General features: G+C 42.3%; 2 protein-coding genes across 5 annotated transcripts in view; both read right to left on the reverse strand.

The window, feature by feature from the left end:
* Window positions 1-3,852, reverse strand: part of LOC145351133 (deubiquitinase DESI2) — a 65,704-nt gene extending 61,852 nt beyond the window's left edge. For all 3 annotated transcript variants that reach the window (XR_013888329.1, XM_080200795.1, XM_080200794.1), the window contains exon 1: window positions 3,738-3,852. Coding sequence is in view for 2 of the 3 variants with exons in the window: in XM_080200795.1 (XP_080056921.1) it covers window positions 3,738-3,776 (39 nt within the window). In the remaining variant the exon portion in view is untranslated. The remainder of the gene's footprint in view (window positions 1-3,737) is intronic.
* A 786-nt stretch (window positions 3,853-4,638) lies between these two features.
* LOC145350639 (synaptojanin-2-binding protein-like) lies at window positions 4,639-24,835 on the reverse strand. 2 transcript variants are annotated; one of them, XM_080199849.1, is made up of 5 exons: window positions 24,642-24,835; window positions 16,616-16,752; window positions 12,339-12,437; window positions 10,142-10,207; window positions 4,639-5,726 (listed from the first exon to the last, which is right to left on the reverse strand). In XM_080199849.1, the coding sequence occupies exons 1-5, from the start codon at window positions 24,718-24,720 to the stop codon at window positions 5,583-5,585; spliced, it is 525 nt and encodes a 174-aa protein (XP_080055975.1). In that variant the 5' UTR covers window positions 24,721-24,835; the 3' UTR covers window positions 4,639-5,582. The 2 variants fall into 2 exon arrangements, with proteins under 2 accessions (XP_080055975.1, XP_080055976.1); XM_080199850.1 differs by lacking the exon at window positions 10,142-10,207.
* Window positions 24,836-25,320: the final 485 nt, after the last annotated feature.

Here is a 25,320-nt window from a genome sequence, read left to right on the forward strand (position 1 = left end):
AGGTGGAGAGACTCTTCCCGCTCAGAAAGGATAGTAGGACTAGGGGGCACAGCCTCAAGATAAAGGGGGGGGCGGTTTAGAACGGAGTTGAGGAGGAACTTCTTCACTCAAAGGGTGGTGAATCTCTGGAATTCTCTGCCTGTTGAAGTGGTGGAGGCTGCCTCGCTAAATATTTTTAAGATGCGGGTTGATGGGTTTTTGATAAGAGAGGGGATTAAGGGTTATGGGGAGAGGGCGGGAAAGTGGAACTGAGCCATGACAGATCAGCCATGATCTTATTGAATGGTGGGGCAGGCTTGAAGGGCTAGTTGGCCTACTCCTGCTCCTATTTCTTATGTTCTTATGTTCTAATTCCAGATTTTAATGAACCAAATTTAGATTCCACCAGCTGCCTTGGTGGGATTCGAACCCATGTCCCCAGAGCATTGTATTGTCTGTATTACTAACCCACTGACGTTAGCACTACATCACCATCGCCCCATTTCACCCATGACAATGTATTGCGTTCATAAAAACTCATAACAAGCTTTGAAAAGATTTCCAAATGGAACAAATGAGTGATTTAAACATCAAAATAAAATTTTAAAGTAAACAAACTCTTCATACTGCACACCATTATTCATCAAGAATGAAGTGGTAATTTTGATTTGCAAAAGTACATGTAAAATATATTCCGTTAAATTTTGTAAAAGTGGTTTCAGTTTTATTTTGCATACGATTTTACTATACACACGGTTTAATGTATGGTATTACATTAAGTGTTCTGCACTATGACACAGGCAACCTCGGGATTTAAGCTGTACCAGACTTAGGATCTTGCCCCATTTGAGCCAAATCAGGACAGGTGGGGTCAAGGGTCACTCAGAGCACAGGAATAGGCAGTGTATGAAAGGATGTAAGCATCAATACCACACCAATACAGCACTGTACTGTACAATAATTTTGTTTTCCAACACCAAATACTTGCCATGGTTACCAAATTCAATATTATCCCTATACATCGAGAGCATTAATATTTGCAATTGGAGATGACACGACTTGAAATTGAGCAGGTGCTCAACTAAGTACAAGTAACTCTGAAAGCAGTATTTGCTTAAATGACTATGAATCTAATTTTAACTGAGCTACTCATGTGTGTTCTTCCTCATGTAGGCTTTCACCTCACTATCATGTCCTTGGACAGGGTAAGTTGTTGGCCCTGCACAGCACTAAATTAAGTGTCCTTACTGGTCCTGTCCATGATTAACAACAAACGTGCTCTCCTGGAATATTTTGCTGAGACAAAGAACAAACCACCCTTTAAGGTAAGTATGCACCTAATTTATTTTGCAGTACAGCTATGGCATCAATTAGGTAATACAGATGACATATTAGCTACACCCTCACTGATGCAAGTTTCAAGATATTCAAATTCATTTATAACATCAGCTGTGGCTCAGTTTATAGCATTCTCACTCGAATCAAACGTCCCAGTTCAACAGCCACTCCAGATCTCGAATATGAAAACCAAGGCTGGTATCCCAGTGCATTTCTTATAGTTGGAGGTGCCGTCTTCAGGAGGGACGTTAAACAAAGGCTGCTCATATGGGTCATTGCAAAAGGTCCTATGGCACCCTTTCAAAGAAGAACAGGAGGAGTTATCCCCAGTGTCCTGGTCAATATTTATCTCTCATTCAACATCTCAAAACATACCCCTGGTCATTTTCACATTGCTGTCTATGGGAGCTTGTTATGTGCAAACTGGCAGGCCATTTCTTTCATGAGAAAAGTGACTGCACTTTTTAAATAAGTACTTAATTGCCGATAAAATGCTTTGAGATGTTCAGTGGTTGTGGAAAGTGCTAAATAGATGTAGGATTTTATTTATTTCTGAGTCCCAGAAGAGAAAATAAACTGTAGGTGGGGTAACACAGCAAGCCACTCTAGCTTAACTCAAAACACTGGCAATCACCTCAAACTACACAAGTTCCAATCACTAACCAAATCATAAAGGAAACCTGGTATGAACATAACGTTCCTCTTCTCTGATACTGCACCCATCCAGCAATTCACATGGGAATTGTTGAAAGAAAAATGAGGTGTTGAAACGTCTGAGTCATGTCTGACTCTCTCTGCTTTGGTATTGAACAATCCCACTTAAAGTACAAAGGATGAAATACATCTTGGTAAATACTGACTTTTAAAACTCAGGTTAGTCTCTGTGGTAAATTAGTTCCTGTGCTCGTTGTGTAATGCAATCATGTACTTTCAAAATATGTTAACAACGCTGCTACAAATTGACTATCAGGGCAATCCTTTGCCAATACTTACTTGGAGAGGGTGATGCAGGCAAGATTTCCAGTTAAACTGAAGTTGTGCCACATTAAATCGATCCCATTGACCAAATGAAACTGTCATATTCAAGGTTAGATGGGAGGGAAAACCTTTGTGAATACTTCCCCTTGAGTTTAACATACTAACAAGACAGATATGGTTACGAATAGGAAGTGGACATCATTGGCAGGACAGCATTTACGCCTATTCTTAATTGGCCTCAAACAGAAAGGCTTGCTAGGTCATTTCAGAGGGCAGTTAAGAATCAACCACAATGCCATGGATCTGGAGTCACAGCAGGTCAGACAAGGTAAAGATGGCAGATTTCCTTCCCTAAAAGACATTGCCGTCACTAATACTTGTTTTCAATTCCGGATTTTTATTGTGATTCCAGTTCCAGCAGCTGCCACAGTGGGACTTGAACCCATGTCTCCAGCAGTCAGAGTCTCTGAATTGATAGTCCAGTTACCACAATATCACCATCTGCTGGGCCAGTAAAGTTGTGGAGATTTACATAAATTTGTAACTCCAAAGGGTTAGGTTATTTTGATCACACTCAATAAAATACACAAAGGTAAGCTCTAAATTTTGTTAAAAAATATCAGAATCAAGTTATTCAACAAGAACTAAAATTGTCTCAAGTAAAAGTGGTAATGACTGAACCTCATTGTTGATAAGTTAAACAAATAAATGCACTGTCACTAATAATTTACCAGAAACATTTTAATCTGCAACAGAGTGCCTTTCAGCTTCAGACAAAGTTTCTTAGTTTTGAAAGGTTCCACTTCAGTTCCATTTTCACAGTGACTTTCATCACATAAACCATTTCACCATGTAACACAGTGCAACAAATATATTCACAGTTTAAAAGGTTAGTTTTGCCTTTATTTGATCAAATCATTAAAGCAAAAGCAATAAGATCAGCAAATCACAAAGACAATAATTTAAGAGAAAACAGGAATTCAACTTCCAAACCAGATTTAAACAAAAATCTCAAATGAGAAAAACTGAATTTGACTAATTTGCTTAAAGCAAATTGGATTTTTTTGGCTCAAAAGTGCAATCATAAAAATAAATAAATGTGTGTGGGGGGGAACGTTTCATTTATATAGGTTTGAATGGATGAAATTTGAATGGTTTTTCAGATGGATTTTGGGATGAACTCCGAGTGGATTTTGGGATGAACTCCGAGTGGATTTTGGGATGAACTCCGAGTGGATTTTGGGATGAACTCCGAGTTAAAAGTTTGAATGGATTTTGAGATCTACTTCACTTCTCTAGTCCTAAATTTCTCGAGTTTATATCAGCAGCAATGGAACAAATATCTTGAAGCAGCTTCAAGATTATCTGTAGCAGTTGAAAGGCAGAGTGTATGAGTTAATAAGTTGTGAACGTTACTGAGGGTTAAATTGCCGCTCACTCACCATGTCGTACACATTGAGGATCACCAGCTCGTTGGCCATTCTCTCCCGGTTGCTCCAGCGGGCGGCGCAGGTTGGGCTTCCCCCTCCTCTTCGCTCTCCCCAAGCCGCGGCTTCCCGGGGCTATCCCCTCCGGTTTCCCCCTCCCCCCGGCCCGGCCCCGACCCCGACCCCGCCCTCGCCCTGGCCCCCTCCGTCTCACCGGGCGAGACGACGCCGCCGCCGCCCCAACGGCCGCTCCTTCAGCAACGGCGCTCGAGCTACTCTATCACCGCATCCACTCTCTCCCCGTCCCCATCGTCGGCGGACAAAAGACGGAACGGTTTTTCATCCCTCCGCACCGCCCGGGGGCGCTGCAGCGGTAGGAGGTGGTGGCGGAGGTCCAGCCCTCCCCAGCTCCCGGGGGCGCTGCAGCGGTAGTCGGAGGCGGGCTATGGTGATAGAAATCCAATCCTCCACACCGCCTGGTCGCGCTGGAGCAGGAGGTGGTGGTGGTGGAAGTCAATCAAGTCTTTCCACTCCATCGCCCAGGGGGGCTGCAGCGGTCGGACAAGGTGGTAGTGATGGAAATCAGACCTTCCCACCGCCTAGGGGCGCTGCGGCGGTCGGACGAGGTGGTAGTGATGGAAATCAGCCCTCCCCACCGCCCAGGGGCGCTGCAGCGGTAGGAGGTGGTTATGGTGATTGAAATCCAGACCTCCCCACCGCCGGGGAGCGCTATACCAGGAGGAGGGGCTCTGCCCCGGGAGAACGCAGCGACTATCCCACGGAAGGGCATCGCTGAATGAGAGGTAATCGAAAGGTCAGAGTGTCAATGCATCCGTAGTCAGGGAGATAAAATGGAGCAGGAGATGGACCTCTTGCGTCTCATTACAGCAAGGATCCAGGAGGGGGACGTTAATTGTCATTCGTTTTCATAATAATCCAAATACTGTAACCAAAAGAGAAAATGCTGGAAAATCTCAGCGGGTCTGGCAGCATCTGTAAGGAGAGAAAAGATCTGACGTTTCAAGCCCAGCCGGTCCTTTGTTAAAACTCTTGCTTTTGCCCAAATACTGTGTTTTGTATCTTGCATATGTAATTGAAGGTATTTTTCTCTAAATATAGGTCCTGCCTCAGATATATCAAAGGAGTATCAGCCATCGTTCATCCAGAGCAAATGTTGACTTTTTAAAAAGTCAACCATTAAATGCTGGAAGTGCCACAGCAAATCAGACAGTATCTGGAAAGATACATTTTCGGGTATATTTATGAGCAGCACGGTGGCATAGTGGTTAGCACTGTTGCCTTACAGCTCCAGGGACTAGATTCGATTCCTGGCTTGAGTCACTGTCGGTGTGGAGTTTGCACATTCTCCCCATGTCTGTGTGGGTTTTCTCCAGGTGCTCTGCTTTCCTCCCACAGTCCAAAGATGTGCAAGTTAGGTATGATGACTATGCTGAATTGCCCCTTAGTGTTCTAGAATATGTAGGTTAGGATTAACAGGCCAAACGTGTGGGGTTGATTTTGGTGCAGACCCAGTGGGCCAAATGGCCTGCTCTGTCGGGTTTCTATGATTTCTATGGTATGTAACAGTACTACATCAGTTCTGACACAGCAGCTTTCTTTGAAAAGATTACTTTTCTTTCTCTTTCAAATGCTGACCAATCTTACTGTGGATTCCTGGTATTGTCTTTAGTGTTTCACATTTCCTGAATCTGCATTTATAAACCATATTTCTGCTTTGTGCTACCTGTCCTTTGCACTAATAGTTTGATGTGGCTGTAATTGTGCTCTAACAAAATAAAGGCACTGGCACACTTTTATTGTCACTGGCAAGGTTATTACATAAATAAATGAGGATTTATTTCATTTCTTTACAGCTGTGAGTTTCAATGCCCCTATCACGATGGCTACAGTCATCACAGAAGTTGCTAGAACGATCCATGGCAATCTACCTTTATTAAACGTCCTTGACCTGTGCTGCGGTTTTTGAGGTTTCTTTACAGAGTACTGCCATAAATAAAACAGAAAATTAGGGGTCAGCATACAAAACAGTGTTTTATTGTTATTACAAACATAAACCACAACTAAACAGTAATCAAGAAATTTGAAGAGTTCTGTTGAAGGGTTATATGGACTTGAAACATTAACTCTTGTTTCTCTCTCTACAGATGCTGCCAAACCTGCTGAGTTTATCCAGCATTTTGTTTTTATTTCCAATTTCCAGCATCCGGAGTACTTTGCTTTTAATTAGAAGTGAATTATCACAAAAATTATTTATTATAGTTTTATAGCCTTTGGGATTTAATTGAGCAATCAGTGCAGCAGTAAACTGTACAGCAGTTGCATAAAGGCAGGAATTTGCAGGATATCGTACCAGTTCAGTTGCCCGAACACTCAGTTGTATCAGACTGAGGTTGGCAGGTTGGTCAGACAATAAAGTTGTCACCATACATTCAGTCTCTTAGCCTCAGCCTTCCACCCCCCAGCACAAAATCTGAGTTTGTTGATATTTATTCTGGTTCTGGTTCAGTTTCAGCTACTACCCATTTTTTTAGGGATCTGTGAAGCTTTTGTAAATGATTAATTGCTTAGACATCAATAGGAAACATTTTATTTGTCACTTTATTTATGACTACTGACACCCTATCATAAGCACCTGAAGAGGATTTTGGCTACTAGTTTAATATAGAATCAACGAAGGCAAACAGTTCTTTGGTAGTCCAGAACTTGAATATCGCTGGAAAAAAGAGACGTGTCGAAACTTTTCATCTTGCCTCATCAGGACACTTTGCAAAAATATCAATGTAAGGGGAAAACAAAAAATGATACTGTATGAGAAGAGAGTACTGTTTGGTTGGCAGGTGACCTTTGATTAGAGAGGCATTGCCTCTCCAATTGATGATGATTGACAGTTATCTGACAAACATTGTTTGAAATTTAAAATGAAGTCCGTAAAGAGAGCAGGGTGTGAGGAACTGCAGCTTGACGATCAGTCGGTTTATAATGAATATTATGTGATAATAGTTGATAATTTAACTAATATTCATTATTCCCTGTTAACATTCTGAAAGGATTGTTCCCTCTACAACACCCTTGTCCACTTCTCAATTATGCCCAACCCTTCACTTCTTTCCGAAGGCACCTCCTTAATGCAAACAAAGGAGGCACAATACCTGCCTTGAGACCTCCTCTCTCATTGGGCAAGACCACAAGCACTTCTGGATGAACTTCGTAACTCACAGATCACAATCAGTAAGGAAAGACAACAACATGGGTGCCCCACAAGGATGTGTTCTCAGCCCTCTACTATACTTCTTACACACCCATGACTGTGTGGCCAAATTCCCTCCAATTCAATTTTCAAGTTTGCTGATGAAACTACCATAGTGGGTCGGATCTCAAACAATGACAAGACAGAGTACAGGAATGAAATAGAGAATCTGGTGAATTAGGGTTCTGACAATAATCTCCCTCAATGTCAACAAACAAAGGAATTGTCATTGACTTCAGGAAGTGTAAAGGAGAACAAGCCCCTATCTACATCAAGAGGGACAAAGTAGAAAGGATCGAGAGCTTCAAGCTTTAAGGTATCCAGGTCACCAACAACTTGACCATGCTGACACAATGGTTAAGAAAGCCCACCAATGCCTCTACTTCCACAGAAGACTAAGGAAATTTGCCATTTCAGCTTTGACTCTCTCCAGTGTTTACAGATGCACCATAGAAAGCATTCTTTCTGGTTGTGTAACAGCTTGGTATGGCTCCTGCTCTGCCCAACACCACAACAAAGTACCAAAGGTCGTGAATGTAGCCCCAATCTATCACACATACTAGCCTTCCATTGATTGACTCTTGTCTGCACGTCCTGCTGCCCCGGCAAAGCAACCAGCATAAGGTCGCCACGCACCCTGGACGTGCTCTCTTCCACCTTCTTTCATCGGGAAAAAGATACAAAAGTCTGAGGTCACATACCAACTGACTCAAGAACAGCTTTTTCCCTGCTACCATCAGACTTTTGAACGGACCTACCTTGCATTCAGTTGATCTTCCTCAGCACCCTAGCTATGACTGTAACACTACATTTTGCAACATCTCCTTCTCTATGAATGGTATACTTTGTATAACGTGCAAGAAACAATACTTTTCACTATGTTAATACATGTGACAATAATAAATCAAAATCAAATCAGTATTCGTTGCTCACAATACAATCTCCTCTGCGCTGGAGAAATTCAATGCAAGTTGGGTCTCTACAGAATTCCTCCTCTCGGTCTGCAAATGCAATCCTGAGATTTCGGGGGCTGGTATTTTAATTCTCCACCTTTCTCCCAAGCAGCTATCTCTGTCCAAAGTCTGGTACAATGTTCCATTGAAGCTCTAAACAAGCTGAAGGAGTGCATCTCATAATTTGAGTAGGTACTTTTGGACACAACACTGAGGGTTCAACAATTTCAGATCATAAACTCTGCCTTTACTGCCAGCCTCCCTGCAGTGTTACCCCCTGCCCGCATCTTATTTTATTTTTCATTTTTTTTTGCTTATGGACACAGCTGTTCATTATACACACCCATTCTGGGCACATGTTTAGTTTCTTTACTACAACCATTACCATTCCCTTTGCCTTTTTTACCAATATTTCTTTTGTCAGTTAATTTCTCTTGCCCTCCAATCTATCACAGACCTTCCCTTTTGTTCTTTCTCCTACTCCCCCTCCAACTGCACCTCTGCTTTTTTTTTTATCTCCCTTCAGTTCTGAAGAAAGATCCTTGACCTCAATTGTTAACTGTCTCTCTCCACAGATGCTGTCAGATCTGCTGAGTGTTTCCAGCATTTCATTTTTATTTCAGATTTTCAGCATCTGTAGTATATTGCTTTTGTTTATGAATGGTGGTTGATAGTGATGTCCAGTTCTTCTAGAGTTAGTGCCCAGATTTATATGTGAAGTGGGGTGAAATTAACTTTGAGCTGTAGTACTTTACACTAAACCTATTTTGTCATCATCAACTCAACAGTGATCACTAGTTTTGTGTTAATGTTTCCCCTCACCCATTCTTGACAATTTAGTGAGACAATCAGCACCAATGGAATAAGCTCAAATGAGTCTATTTGGTAAAGAATGGTTCTGCAGTTAAATTCAACTTGACATGTTAATTGTGTGCCTCTCCACAGGCGCTGCCAGACCTGCTGAGCTTTTCCAGTAATTTCTGTGATGATAATATATTGTTGCTCCTGGATTTACTCTTTCTTCACTTTATTCCATATGATTTCTCACCTCATTTGAGAGTTTTAGACAAGTATGTATTTTTAGAACAACCAGAAACAGCTTTCTGTAAAACCCTAACAGAGACAGCAGTAAAGCATTCAATTCTTGAACTGGCCCAAGCATTCAATTATATTGTGGTGAATCTGTACCTCAACCCCACATCCCTTGATACTTTTATCTAACAAGAATCTATCAATATCAGTCTTGAAGACTTGTCCCAGCATTTGCAGTCTTTTGGGAGTGAGATATCCCAATATCATTTGAGTTTTGTATCTCCTCATCCTGGATTCACTTAACAGATAAAAAATTTTCTCTTTATCTGCGTGGGTTTCCTCCAGGTGCTCCGGTTTCCTCCCACAGTCTGAAAGATGCGCTGGTTAGGTGCATTGGCCATGCTAAATTCTCCCTCCGTGTACCAGAACAGGCACTGGAGTGTAACCACTAGGGGATTTTCACAGTAACTTCATTGCAATCTTAATGTAAACCTACTTGTGATATTAACTTAAACTTAAGGGAATGGAAGTTGTGCTCATAATTTAATCCTCTCAATCCAGCTATCATTCTGGTTGGGATGTCCATGTTCCAATTTTAAATACCAAAATAGTCCTGTGTTGTCCAAGACAAGCCAAAGCATATTCTGCTTTTCAGGATGGGAGGTTTATACAAAGCACAACACAAAGTATTATTCTGCTGGGTGTATCTGTGTCTCTTTTTAAAGCAAATACAGGTTAAATCATTCGGTTTGATTGCAGCTTGTTCAGGGAACTTTAAACATTATGGTTATCATTTCTGCTTCAGGTCAGAAACACCTATCATTATATAACTATCTCATTTTTTCCTCATGCTTTTTAAGTTTGTTTGCAATTGCAATAAAGAGTGTAGTGTAATTTATGTATGTTTTGTTTTTCGTATTTTGCAGATAAAGGAGAATCTCTGGAATTTCCTGCATAAGCCTCGCCTGTCTTTCCTTTCTCCTTTAAGACACTCCTTAAAACCAATCTGCCCTAATATTTCATGTCTCTCAATGTCAAATTATAGATGTCCCTGTGAAAAACCTTGGGCTATTTTAGTGTATCAATAGGAATTTTTGTTATTGAACCTGAGGGAAAGCTGTCTATACCACATTGTTTTAATACGCAGTGGAAGATATTCAAATGACCTGCCAGAGTTGTGGTGGCTTCCATTCGGCTGTTGCACACACCTCATTGTCAAGCTGACATCCAACCTGAAAAACATCACTTGAATAGTTTTAGAAATGTTGGTTTTGTATAACAGTGTGGCTGAGAAATTTGAGCATGTCTGCATGGTGAGGGCTGAGGCATTCCTGATTATGGGCCTATCAAGTCTCTTCCATGTAGCATAATGGGAGATCAGGTCACTGCTGGCACCATAGTGACCCCCAGCTAATGAGAAAAGGGCATAAATGAGAGGCAGGTTGGGGAAAGGATGGTTAGGAAACAGAGGCAGCAGTGATCTGATGAGGATGGCAGGGAAATTGATGGCTGGAGGTGGTCGCAATCCTTTGACTGTGGAGTCAGGAACAGGATTTTTGCTGTTATGAATTCCATATTCAAGTATGTACATTTCAAAATCTCATCTTGCTGGTTGCAGCCTTTGTGATAAGGACTAAGTTCAGAAATCTGCACATAATTATCAATCTCAGCCTTGCCGTTGAGGAAGATTGACGAGTAGAGACCATGCTTTCCACAGAGAAACACAAGAGTCTTCTCAGGTTGCTGTCAAAAGGCTCCCTGTGCTGAATGTTATCTATGGAGGACCGGACTGCAGCTCACCCACAGCCATGACATGCTACAGGTGGGCTAAACTGGATGATAATTCAATTGGAAGACATGCCACCCTTGTGAACCGCTGGCCAATCTGATTGGCCAGTCTGGTCATTGGCATAACTGCTGGGACTGCAAGCACACCCATAAGGAAGACAAGATGGACTTTGGAGCCAGATAGGTTGGGCCTTTTTGGGCAGGGAGAGAATCAGATAGCAAAAGAACAGGGACAGCCAGGGGTGGGGGCGGAGGAGAGGGGTAGCTGGCTTTGGAGGCCAGGTGGGAGTGTTACAGATTTAGGGAAGGGGTGCCCCTGATTCCCACAGAGGCACTCCCAGAGGATGTACCCCTCCCTGCCTTTTAAACACTTGCCCACTCCTGCCTTTCGATGTCAACCAGGGTATTGTCTGGGTTAACTGGCTTCTTAACAAGCTCCATTGACAATTATTTATTTAAATATGGAGGCAGGCTGCTGAAGTCGAATGTTGGTGGTCTGGGCACTCCTCATATTTTACATGCACCCACCTCTGCTGAAAACACGCCTGGCAGGCACTGTCAAATTCAGCCCCTTGTTTCTGATTTCTGTGCGAAGGATACATCATCATCCTCTGCTGAGAATGATACACGGTGAACTCCAAATCCCAAACAAAATTATGGGAAAGAAAAGGGAATTGATCAAGAAAAGATTTCCTTTCTCTTTGTAATATCCATTATTTTTGCTTCTAGAACAGGACATCGACACAGTGGCTAGCATTGCTGCCTGGCAGCACCTGGGACCTGGGTTCAATTCCAGCCTTGGGTAATTGTCTATATGTAGTTTGCATGTCCTCTCTGTGTGGGTTTCCTCAGGGTGCTCCAGTTTCCTCCTACACTGCAAAAGATGTGTAGGTTGGATGGATTAGCCTTTGAAAATGCACAGTGTTATGGGGATGGGGGTGGCGGGATGGAGAGGCTGCGTAAGATACTCTTTTGGAGAGTTGGTGCAGACCCAATGGGCCAAATGGCCTCCTTCCGCACTGTAGAAAACTTCTAGGACCATTATATGCTGTCCAGTCAGTGTGTCAGCAATGTACATGTTTTGCTTACATACAAAACAATTAAGAATAGATTGAAATCAGTGGCTCAAGTAAGGCTGAAACCAAAAATTCCAAAACCTGACTCCTAAACAGCTTCTTTATGAAAGCATTTCTTCAAAGATGTGCTTCATATTACCCTATTGTCAAAGCAAAAATAGAGTTCCAATATATATATTTTAAATTTACGCAGAGTTTGAAATTAGTTTACATGTTGGTGAAGGTGCCACACATTTTGCTTATATGGTAACTGAGTGACCGCATATTCATTCAAATGATCTATTGGCTTAGAACAGCAGAATGTTCAGGGCTAACCTACCCTGTCCTTACAAGAATTGCTTTCCCCAGGTGGGATCTTATTTACCTTCTTGTGAAGAGCAGTTCCTATATTGGTGTATGCTATGGTCTGTATCAGTATTACCAAACGCAAGTTGCTCTAGCTGACTCTATCCACAAAAATCTATTGCAAACAATTGACTTCTTTTGAATTGTTCCTTACCTGCCTCTCAATTAGTAATACTAACTCATTGTTGGTCACGTTCCGAAAAATTTCTGCTGCTTCCTCATGCTGTACATTAACAAGTGAAACTCCACCAGCCTAAAGACAGGAGATCAAAGGAGGTACAATGACGTAGCAGTGCAGATGCAAGTGATAATTTTTATGCAAATATTGGATGGGAACTAGATTGTGCAATGGGTTAGCACTATTCTTTCACATTTAGAATGTGGATTCAAAAGTAGCTCAAGAAAAGGTTCTTTTCTGTCGATATGCTTTTCTTCCTCCTCTACTGAACATGTACTAATTAAACTTTATTGCACGCTTTTATAACTCAATTTTCAAAACTGTCAGAATTTTTACCTTCCAGTTGCTCCCATAATTTTCAGCATTTAAACTCTGAGCTTAGCTTCAAAACAGTACACTATTGTTGTACAAAAGTTGATTCGCTGGTTAAAAAGAAAAAGGAGGCTTATGTTCGGATGAGACTTGAGGGCTCAGGTAGTGCACTAGAAAGCCTTAGATTGGCTAGGAGGGAGTTGAACAGTGAGTTAAGAAGGGCTAAAAGAGGACATGAGAAGACTTTGGCTGATAGGATTAAGGAGAATCCTAAGGCGTTCTATAGACATGTTAAGAACAGAAGGTTGGTTAGGGCAAGATTAGGGCCAGTTACAGACAGCAGAGGGAAGTTGTGTGTGGAACCAGAAGAGATTGGAGAGGCATTGAACCAATATTTCTCTTCGGTGTTCACGCAGGGGGACATAAATGTAGCTGAGGAGAACACTGGGTTACAGGGGTGTAAACTAGACAGTATTGCAGTTGATAGGGGGGATGTGCTGGATATTCTTGAGGGTTTGAAAATAGATAAGTCCCCTGGGCCGGATGGGATTTATCCTAGGATTCTCTGGGAGGCAAGAGAGGCGATTGCAGAGCCTCTGGCTCTGATCTTCAGGTCGTCGTTGGTCTCAGGTATAGTGCCGGAAGATTGGAGGATAGCGAATGTTGTCCCATTGTTTAAGAAGGGGAACAGAGACTTCCCCAGGAATTATAGACCAGTGAGTCTTACTTCTGTTGTGGGCAAGGTTTTAGAAAAAATTATTAGGGATAGGATTTATAGTTATTTGGAGAGTAATGAATTGATTGGAGATAGTCAGCATGGTTTTGTAGCGGGTAGGTCGTGCCTTACTAATCTTATTGAGTTTTTTGAGAAAGTGACCAAAGAGATGGATGGGGGTAAGGCAGTTGACGTGGTATATATGGATTTTAGTAAGGCGTTTGATAAGGTTCACTATGGAAGGCTTCTGCAGAAAATGCAGATGTATGGGATTGGGGGTAATCTAGGTAATTGGATCAGGAATTGGCTAGCAGATAGGAGACAGAGGGTGGCGGTTGATGGTAAGTATTCGTCATGGAGTTCAGTTACGAGTGGTGTGCCTCAGGGATCTGTTTTGGGGCCACTGCTGTTTGTAATTTTTATTAATGATCTGGATGAGGGTATATTTGGGTGAATTAGTAAATTTGCTGATGACACCAAAGTCGGAGGTGTGGTAGATAGTGAGGAAGGGTGTCATAGTTTGCAGGGAGACTTGGACAGGTTGCAGAGCTGGGCCGAGAGGTGGTGGATGGAGTTTAATACGGAGAAGTGTGAGGTAATTCACTTTGGCAGGAATAACAGATGTGTCGAGTATAGGGCTAATGAGAGGACTCTGAATAGTGTGGATGAACAGAGGGATCTAGGTGTATGTGTACATAGATCCCTGAAAGTTGGGAATCAAGTAGATAAGGTTGTTAAGAAGGCATACAGTGCCTTGGCGTTTATTGGTAGGGGGATTGAATTTAGGAGTCGCAGTGTCATGTTGCAACTGTACACAACTCTGGTGCGGCCGCACTTGGAGTATTGTGTGCAGTTCTGGTCCCCACATTATAGGAAGGAAGTGGAGGCTTTGGAGAGGGTGCAGAGGAGGTTTACCAGGATGTTGCCTGGTATGGAGGGGAGGTCCTATGAGGAGAGACTGAGGGATTTGGGGTTGTTTTCGTTAGAAAGAAGGCGGCTAAGAGGGGATCTTATTGAAACATATAAGATGATTAGAGGTTTAGATAGGGTGGACAGTGATAGCCTTTTTCCTCGGATGGAGAGGGCTAGCACGAGGGGGCATAGCTTTAAATTAAGGGGGGGTAGTTATAGGACGGATGTCAGAGGTAGGTTCTTTACCCAGAGGGTGGTGAGGGATTGGAATGCCCTGCCTGCTGCAGTTGTAAATGCGCCTAGTTTGGGGGTGTTTAAGAGATCCGTGGATAGGTTTATGGATGGAAAGGGATTGGTTTAGGTTAGAGGGTCATTGTTTTTTAACTGGTCGGCGCAACATCGTGGGCCGAAGGGCCTGTTCTGCGCTGTAATGTTCTATGTTCTATTTAACTCATCTTTTATTTTCTTCAATCTTGACTGCATCATATCTTGATGGTTGAGCTGAAAATGGCAATCAAATGCTTTCCATGCACCTTTCCAATCATGAAATTGGGAAATGGTTGCCTCATTGGGATAGCTCCAAATAACGATTGGAGGAAGCCTGGAGGTGGCATCCTTGTGGATAAGCTTATAGATGAAATAGTATTTTTTAAGAAAGCATCATAATTGAACCACTGATGGAGTTAATTTTCACCAACAGTGACGTAGTTAAGTACTGTTAACCATCCGCTGCCTCCATCACCAATGCACCATGGCTGCAGTGTATACCATCTATGAGATGCACACTAACAACTCAGTGAGGCAGCTTTGACAGCAGACATAATTTGACAGGTCCTTTCCAGTCCATAATCAGGATGTTTGTATGTAAAGTCTGTGTATTTCTTGGTTTTCAGATGATTTTTTCTAATTAAAAATAAATTGTGGCAGCAGGCTTTTGGTGGTTTTAAGTTATTTATTATCACACACTTGCTCCAATTTTGAAATGCAACACCTCAATCACGCATCTCACTCACACTACCTCACATGCAAAGGTTAGATACAGATTAAGTTAAATTTGTAATTATAAAAATGAGATGTCTAACTCCGTTTCAATATCAATATAAGTCTGATATCCTCTTAGTTGAGTTGATACTTTAATTGGAGTGAACATTATTTAGAAACAAAAAAAAACTGCACAGCTTCTTGTCTACAAATAGCTAGGAGTTTGGATCTCATGTCAACTTGGAAACTGGAACAAGTAGAGTACTTTGGGCTGCATTAGAAGGCATTCAGCTCTTTCAGATAATTCTTCCTGCCAGATGTGCTTCGGTCAGATTATATTATACTGCAATGCCAGAAAGTTAGTTTCAGTCACATGACTGCAGGATTAACACAATTCAGACCACCATGATACAATAGTAGTTGACAATGGTCTTTCATTCTGTCCCAACTTGAGTTCAAATAGTCCCCTTTCTTCAATATGACACCTGGTGGCCAGTCTGGTGATCCCATACTCCTCAAATATTGATTCATCCTTAAACAATGAAATGTTTAAATTCATAGGTGGTTGCAAAGCACCCTTATTCCAGTCCTATTTAACTAAATGTTGGCCACAGAATCAAACACTTTTCATAGTTTAAATGCCCACAGTTACATGTTGCAGCAACCTTATCAGAGTTTGTGGCCATTTCACAAAGTACAAATTTATAGTTGTCTCGAATATCCAAAAGTCCCATACATGTACTGAGATGATAGTTCCAAACACACAACCTCCACTGCCTATCATAACCAGGGGAGCAGGGACATGGGAACACCAGCACTGCAAGTTCCCCTTCAAATCACAAGCCATCCTGACTTGGAAACAAGCCACTATTTACTGCTACTGGGCCAAAATTCCGGAACTTCCTCCTCAACAACACTGTGTGTGTACCTACACCACATGAGCTGCAGCTGTTCATGAAGACTTTCTCAAGGGTAATTTGGAATGGGACCAGCTGTGCCAGTGACACTTCATATGGACAAACTAAAACTTGTTAGCTGACTTGTTAGGTCATGGGTGGAGGGGGGAACTCACAATGTTAAAATGGCGGCGCGGGCTCATCGGGCCGAAGGGCCTGTTTCCCAGGCTGTTTTGTTCTTTGTTCTGACCATTTAATAGCTTCTCGTTCACTTACCTTTTGAGCTCTGCCAAAAATATACATAACAAATATTAACCAGTCTTCTCAGATGCTGGGAGACCTATCAAATTTTCTGTTTTGATTTTTTCTTTCTTTGCCATAATCCATAATTCAAGAAAAAAAATCATGTTTAGATCAAAACAATTGCAGGAACATACCTCCAAGATCTTGTCGCCCTCTCTAAGTCTTCCATCAAGAGCTGCTGATTCATTTTCTCTTATTTTAGCAACATAGATTCCAAAATTTCCAGGATAACAGGGTTTATCTACTCCTCCCAAGATGTTAAACCCAAACCCTGTAAATAAGTACCAAGCATGAATGTAAATCAAAATGACACTGAATTGTAATGTTAGGTACAATAAAACTCTTCAATAATAATCTTGTTTGCACGGGAGATAGCTATCATCATCTATTTATACATATAAAATCATAAAGGCAAGTGAATTAAAACTGCAAAAAAAAAGATGGGGCACTTATTGGTTATTGAGGTATTTATCACCAGGCTAAAAATCCAGAGAAATAACCCAACGAATTTTAGTGCAAATCCCACTATAACAGTTTGAGTATTTGAATTCAGTTGAAATCTGGTCAGTAAAAGTGACCAAAAGTGGCCATGAAACTGTTAGCTTGTGACAAAACCCTAGCTTGTTTACTAATGTTCTTTTAAGAAGGAAACTGCTGTCCTTAATCAAGTTTAAGTTTAAAGTTTATTTATTAGTCACAAGCTACGACATCTTCTCCGGAGTCTTCAACACATCATTGATGAAGACGAACATCTCACCAGGGCCATCCCCACACCCCCACTTCTTGCCTTCAAACAACCACACAACCTCAAACAGACGGTTGTTCGCAGCAAACTACCCAGCCTTCAGGAGAACAGTGACCACAACACCACACAACCCTGCCACAGCAACCTCTGCAAGACATGCCAGATCATCGGCATGGATGACATCATGTCACGTGAGAACACTGTCCACCAGGTACACGGCACTTACTCTTGCAACTCAACCAACGTTGTCTTCCTAAAACGCTGCAGGAAAGGATGTCCCAAAGCATGGTACACTGGGGAGACCATGCAGTTGCTACGACAATGGATGAATGAACATTGCTCGACAATCACTAGGCAAGACTGTTCCCTTCCTGTTGGCGAACACTTCAGCGGTCACGGGCATTCAGCCTCTGATCTTCGGGTAAGCGTTCTCCAAGGCGGCCTTCATGACACACGATAGCGCAGAGTCGCTGAGCAGAGACTGATAGCCAAGTTCCGCACACGTGAGGGCGGCCTCAACTGGGATCTTGGATTCATATCACACTATCTGTACCCCCATGACTTGCCTGGGCTTGCAAAATCTCCCTTACTGTCCTGTCTGGAGACAATACACATCTCTTTAACCTATACCGAATGCTATCTCCATTCACATTGTCTGCACCTTTAAGACTTGAATAGCAGGTTAGCTGTAAAGACTTGCATTCTAATCAGTATCCTGTAAACTGTGTGTGACTTTATATGCCCTCCTCTGATCAGAACCTTCCACACACACCTAACAAAGAAACAGCATTTCTGAAAGCTTGTGGGATTACTATCAAATAAACTGGTTGGACTTTAACCTGGTGTTGTGAGACTCCTCACTGTATTTGGTGGAAACACAGAGGTGAAATGGAACAGTGGAACAAAAGCAGGCTATTCAGCCTGTTCCACTAATCGATCAGACAATGACTGATCTGTATATTGCTGACAGTGATACATGTGGGCAGCTGGACCGGATACTGCATTTGGTCAGCTGTAGAACATTTCACTCATCTCTGTAGTCCAATTTTAAACACTACTTCCTGCAATTTGAATTCATAGTGCTGCTGTTCTGTTCCTCTTCACCCATTTAACACTGAAGAAAGTTTCCAGCTGGCTCTTCTACATTCAGCAAACATTCAGTTCATGATGTTGTTTAAAATTTGTCTAAATTGAAATGCTGGCTTCCATTCAACAACTAATTCACTGCAATTACTTTATCACGCATAAATTCTGGAATCAGCTTTTCCCATGTAACAAGCTACATCATTTCATTTTGCCATGCATCTTCTGTTCCACTATTAGGAAGAGATTGCACTTATTAGCACATTACCACTATCTCCGGATGTTCCCAAGTGCGTGACAACAAATTAATTTAGAACTATGGTTCTACTAGATTCACAACTCAGAGTTTATGATTTAAAAGTCCATATGGCAGACATAGTTCAGTAAACTGGTTCTTTGTGGTATAAAAAAAACCTCAGTAAGAGAGCAAGAGAGTAGGGTAGTATTAAGGAAAATGATAATCAGAGAGTGGCAGGAAGGGAGAGAGCAGATAAACTTGAGTGCACCAGCAAATAAAACTAGAGATTGTGAAAATAGTAACAAGAGAATTAAAGGCATTCTAAATGAATGCACACCACACTTGCAGTAAGGAAGGTGAATTGATGGCACAAATAGAAGCAAACAAATCCATGGGCCATATGTGAGTTGTGACAAAGATGTTAGGTGTCTTCAAGGTGATTTACAGAGGCTAACTCAATGGATTAGAAAATAGCAGTTAGAATTTAAAGTGGAAAAATGTGAAGTTACCCAGTTTGGTCAGAAAAATAAAAATACAGAGCAATTCCCAATTTTTAAAATTCATTTATGGGATCTGGGTGTCATTGACTGGGTTAACATTTGTTGCCCATCCCTAGTTGCCCTTGAGGTAGTGGTGGTGAGCTGCCTCCTTGAACTGCTACAGTCCCTGTGGTGTAGGTACTCCCACAGTGCTGTCAGGGAGTTCCAGGATTTTGATCCAGCGACAGTGAAGGAATATTTCCAAGTAAAGATGGTGAGTGACTTACTCTTGTCCTTCGAGATCAGAGATTCCCAAATTGGGTTCCATGGGATGCCTGAGATGTTCTGCAGTCAGTCTGAGAAGAACCAAGGCTGGGAGACAGTGAGAAGAGCCAAGTTGGGGGAAGACAGTCCAAAAGGATCCAAGGTTGGGGATGGAGGGCCCCTGAGGAAAACCATAATCAGGAGCACCAAGAAGAGCCAAAGCTGTGAAGAGCAGGAGCCCAAGAGGAAGATGAATGGGTGACGGTGTGGGTGGGTGAGGGCGAGGATGAGTAGATGTAGGTGAGTGAGTGCGTTCCCATTAAAAATGACAAGAAGATGAGACTTGGAGGTATTTGTTGAATAACAGGACTTTTTGTTATAATAAATATATACATACAAGTCACCAACACATTTTAAATTTGTTTTTGTATGTTTGTGCCTATTGCATTTTTTTGTGGTTTGATTCTTCAAATAATAAGGATGTTTCTCAGAGCTCCTTTGTACTCTTGGGAGGTTAAAAGGGTTCCGTGGCTGGTAATGTTTGGGAAACCTGTTCTAGGTGGTCATGGTTATCAGTTTGGAAGGTGCTGCCTAAAGATCCTTGGTGAGTTCCTGGAGTGGATCTTGTAGATGGTGCATACTGCTGCTACTGTTCATCATAGAACATAGAACATTACAGCGCAGAACAGGCCCTTCGGCCCACAATGTTGCACCGACCAATTAAAAAAAGCAATGACCCTTTAACCTAAACCAATCCCTTTCCATCCATAAACCTATCCACGGATCTCTTAAATGCCCCCAAACTAGGCGCATCCACAACTGCAGCAGGCAGGGCATTCCAATCCCTCACCACCCTCTGGGTAAAGAACCTACCTCTGACATCCGTCCTATATCTACCACCCCTTAATTTAAAGCTATGCCCCCTCGTGCTAGCTTTCTCCATCTGAGGAAAAAGGCTATCACTGTCCACCCTATCTAAACCTCTAATCATCTTATATGTTTCAATAAGGTCCCCTCTTAGCTGCCTTCTTTCTAATGAAAACAACACCTAATCCCTCAGTCTCTCCTCATAGGACCTTCCCTCCATACCAGGCAACATCCTGGTAAACCTCCTCTGCACCCTCTCCAATGCCTCCACATTCTTCCTATAATGTGGGGACCAGAACTGCACACAATACTCCAAGTGCGGACGCACCAGAGTTTTGTACAGTTGCAATATGACGTTGCGGCTCCTAAATTCAATCCCCCTACCAATAAACGCCAAGACACCGTATGCCTTCCTAACTACCTTATCTAATTGATTCCCAACTTTCAGGGATCTATGTACACATACACCTAGATCCCTCTGTTCATCAACACTATTCAGAGTCCTACCGTTAGCCCTATACACATCTGTTATTCCCTCCAAAGTGAATTACCTCACACTTTTCCACATTAAACTCCATCTGCCACCTCTCGGCCCAGCTCTGCAACTTGTCCAAGTCTCTCTGTAAACAATGACACCCCTCTTCACTATCTACCACTCCTCTGACTTTGGTGTCATCAGCAAATTTACTGATCCACCCAACTATACCCTCATCCAGATCATTTATAAAAATTACAAACAGCAGTGGCCCCAAAACAGATCCCTGAGGCACACCACTTGTAACCGAACTCCATGACGAATACTTTCCATCAACCACCACGCTCTGTCTCTTATCTGCTAGCCAATTCCTGATCCAATTAACTAAATCATCCCCAATCCCATACATCTGCATTTTCTGCAGAAGCCTTCCATTATCAACCTTATCAAACGCCTTACTAAAGTCCATATATACCACGACAACTGCCTTACCCCCATCCACCTCTTTGGTCACTTTCTCAAAAAACTCAATAAGGTTAGTAAGGCACGACCTACCCTTCACAGAACCGTGCTGACTATCTCCAATCAATTCATTACTCTCTAAATAACTATACTGTCTAAATAACTATAACTATAAATCATGGTGGAGGGATTGGAAATTTGTGCAAAGGGTGCAATCAGGGAAGCTGCTTTCTCCTATCTGGTATTGAGATTATTCAGTGTTGTTGGATCTGCATTCATCCAGGCAAGTGGAGAGTATTCTATCACACTCCTGACTTGTGGTCTTGTAGATGTTGGAAAGACTTGGGAAGTCAGCAAGTGAGTTACTTGCTGCAGGATTCCTAACCTTGGAACTGCTTTTGTAACACAGTATTTATATGACAGTTCAGTGGTAACCCCCCAGGATGTTGAGATTCACATTTGTGCCACAAAAGTGCCAGGCAATGACCATTTCCAATTTGATTAAATGTCAAGAGGCAACAGTTAGATCCTGTCTTGTTGGAGATGGTCATTGCCTGCCATTTTTGCGGCACAAATATTAATTACCATTTGTCACCCCAACCCTGGATATTGTCCAAGTCTTGCTGCATTTGGGCATGGACTGCCTCTGTATCTGTGGAGGCAAGGATGATGTTGAACATTGTGCAATCATCAGCAAACATCCCCACTTCTGACCATATGATGGAAGGAACATTGTTAATGAAACAGCTGAAGATGAGGAGCTCCTGCAGTGATGTCCTGGAATTGAGATGATTAACCTCCAATCATCACAACCATCTTCCTTTCTGCCAGGTATGGCTCTAACCAGTTGAGGGTTTCCATCCTGATTCTCCTTTACCCCAATTTTTTTAGGGCTCCTTGATGTCATGTTTGGTCAAATGCTGCCTTGTTGTCAAGAGTAGTCAGTCTCACCTCACCTCCTGGCATTCAGTTCTTTTGTCCATGTTTGAACCAATGCTGTAACAAGGCAAGAGCAGAGTGGTCCTGGTGGAACCCAAACTGAACATCAGTGGACAGATTATTGTTAAGCAAATGCCACTATTGATGACCCCTTCCATCATATACATCCAAAGGGTCAACCTTCTCCATTTCCACCAACTCCAGCACAATGCTCTAATGAAACACATCTTCCCCTCAACTCCATCAGCATTCTGCAGGAAGATCTCATAATACTCTTGTTTTCTTCTCAACCATGAGCAATTCCCCATCCCCTTCCCATGGCAATCGCATAAAGTGCAACACCTGCACTTCTGCGCCTCATATTGCCTCACCATTCAAGGCCCCATATATTCCTTTTAGGTTAAGCAGTGTTTCACTTGCACTTCCTTCAGTTTGGTCTGTTGTATTCGCTGTTCCCAATGCAGTCTCCTCTACATTAGGGAGACTAATCACAGAGTGGGTGACCACTTTGCGGAACACCTTTGTTCAGCTCAGAAGCACGACCTTAACCTTCTTGTTGCTTGCCATTTTCACATGTCCATCCTTGGCCTGCTGCAATGTGGTAAGAAGTCTCACAACACGAGGTTAAAGTCCAGCAGGTTTATTTGGTAACAAACACCACTAGCTTTCCAAATAATGTTACCAAATAAACCTGTTGGACTTTAACCTGGTGTGGTGAGACTTCTTACTGTGTTTACCCCAGTCCAACGCCGGCATCTCCATATCACTGCTGCAATGCTCCAGTGAAGCTTGGTGCAAGCTGGAGGAGCAGTGTCTCATCTTCTGGTTAAAGCATTTTCAACTCACTGGCTTACGCAAGGATATTTTGGCCTTGGAGGGAGTGCAGAGGAGGTTTACTAGGCTGATGCCGGAGTTGAGCGGGTTGAACTATGAGGAGAGGCTGAATAAACTAGGCTTGTACTTGTTAGAGTTTAGAAGAATGAGGGGAGATCTCATTGAGACGTATAAGATGATGAATGGGATGGATAGGATAGAGGTGGAGAGACTCTTCCCGCTCAGAAAGGACAGTAGGACTAGGGGGCACAGCCTCAAGATAAAGGGGGGGCGGTTTAGAACGGAGTTGAGGAGGAACTTCTTCACTCAAAGGGTGGTGAATCTCGGGAACTCTCTGCCCGTTGAAGTGGTGGAGGCTGCCTCGCTAAATATTTTTAAGACGCGGGTTGATGGGTTTTTGATAAGAGAGGGGATTAAGGGTTATGGGGAGAGGGCAGGAATGTGGAACTGAGCCATGACAGATCAGCCATGATCTTATTGAATGGCAGGGCAGGCTCGAAGGGCTAGATGGCCTACTCCTGCTCCTATTTCTTATGTTCTTATGACTCAACATTGAATTGAGCAATGTTTGATTGTGTCGGAAAGAGAAAATCCAATCCATCACGCAAACCAGCCTTCCGTCCATTGACTCTGTCTACACTTCCCGCTGCCTATGCAAAGCAGCCAGCATAATTAAGGATCCCGCGCAGCCCAGACATTCTCTCTTCCACCGTCTTCCTTCAGGAAAAAGATATGAAAGTCTGAGATCACGTACCAACCAACTCAAGAACTGCTTCTTCCCTGCTGCCCTCAGACTTTTCAATGGACCTCCTTTGCATTAACACCCTAGCTATGACTGTAACACTACATTCTGCACTCTCTCCTTTCCTTCTCTATGAACAGTGTTTTGTCTGTATAGTCTGCAAGAAACAATGCTTTTCACTGTACGTTAGTACATGTGACAATAATAAATCAAATCAAATGCTGGAAAATCTCAGTAGATCTGGCAGCATCTGGAAGGAGATTGGGTCATTTGGACTCAAAACATCAGCTCTTTTCTCTCCTTGCAGATGTTGCCAACCTGGTGAGATTTTCCAGCATTTTCTCTTTTGGTTTCAGATTCCAGCAGCTGCAGTAATTTGCTTTTATTTAGATTGTGGCCTTTCTCCTCCATTCTAAACCCTTTTAAATCACATGTGTGTAGTTGCCTTATCTCCTTCCACACCAGACCATTTGGTTTTTGTTCTTGAAGTTGCTACTCTTTGTTGCAATCTCTCACAGCTCTAACACATTCTCCCTCCTTTCAGTTCTGAGGAAGAGTCAAAGGACTTGAAATGTTTACTTTCTCTACTCGTAGCTGCTACCAGACTTGCTGAGTTTTTCCAGCATCCTCTGTCCTTTCAGATTCTAGCATCTCCAGTATTTTGCTTATTTTATTCGTGAGATTATTTTCCTTGGTGTCCTGGTCAATATATAACGCTGAACCAGCATCAATCATCAAGTGGTCATTATTTTGTTGCAACTTCTGCAACTTTCTTCCTACATTACAGCAAAAGCTACAGGTACAAAAGGTTTTTGGGAAATATGCTATTACTATACAAATTTCAATCTTAAAACTAACTTTCCTTCACCAGTCTTTGTAAGGACGGAATACTGGTGAGAACTAAAATAGTAAAAATGTCATTTTAAAAAATTGTTGGATACACTTTAACAACCTCAGTACAGCTGATCCAAGATAACAATTTATATCCTGTTCCGAACCGAGCATGGAGGATGCCAGAGTTTCTCTGCTGACCTGTACTTCCTCTTTTCAATACAATAATGTGAGATTCCGTTTTCAGTCTGGGAATGTCTGTCCTGCCCCTGGTCACCATGTTGCTGGTCCCACCCAGCCTCGCCGCTGTTTTCAGACGTTAGTCAGTCACACAAAGGCACTTTATTGCGTCTATTCTCTGACATATACGTCGTCATAAGCAGTTTCTGTAAGACGATTCAAAATGCCAGGAGTGAGACAATACAAATAAAAATCACCTCCGTGGTCCGATTGCTTTTCTTCCACTTAGTTGGTACATAATCACAACTGAGAAACTGATCCGAATTTAACTTATTGTAATTGACCGAATTAGCCTTAAAAGTGGAATAAAGTGTATGTCATATCTCGAAATAGCAGAGCTCAAAGTTGGCTATTCGGTAAAATCGTAAATTGCCTCATTAAAAATATAGTTTTATAAATGGATAGCATGGATACATCTACCAACAAATTGCCAGAGTGTAGTAGTAGAGGCGGGTACAATTTTGTCTTTTAAAAAGCGTTTAGACAGTTACATGGGTAAGATGGGTAATAGGGGGACATGGGGCAAATGGGACTAGCTTTAGGGGTTTAATAAAAAGGGGGCAACATGGACAAGTTGGGCCAAAGGGCCTGTTTCCAAGCTATAAACCTCTATGAATCTATGAATGCAATCATGTGATAA

The sequence above is a fragment of the Carcharhinus amblyrhynchos genome, chromosome 12, assembly GCF_965287045.1.
Source record: "Carcharhinus amblyrhynchos chromosome 12, sCarAmb.v2.hapA, whole genome shotgun sequence".
NCBI lineage: Eukaryota > Metazoa > Chordata > Chondrichthyes > Carcharhiniformes > Carcharhinidae > Carcharhinus > Carcharhinus amblyrhynchos.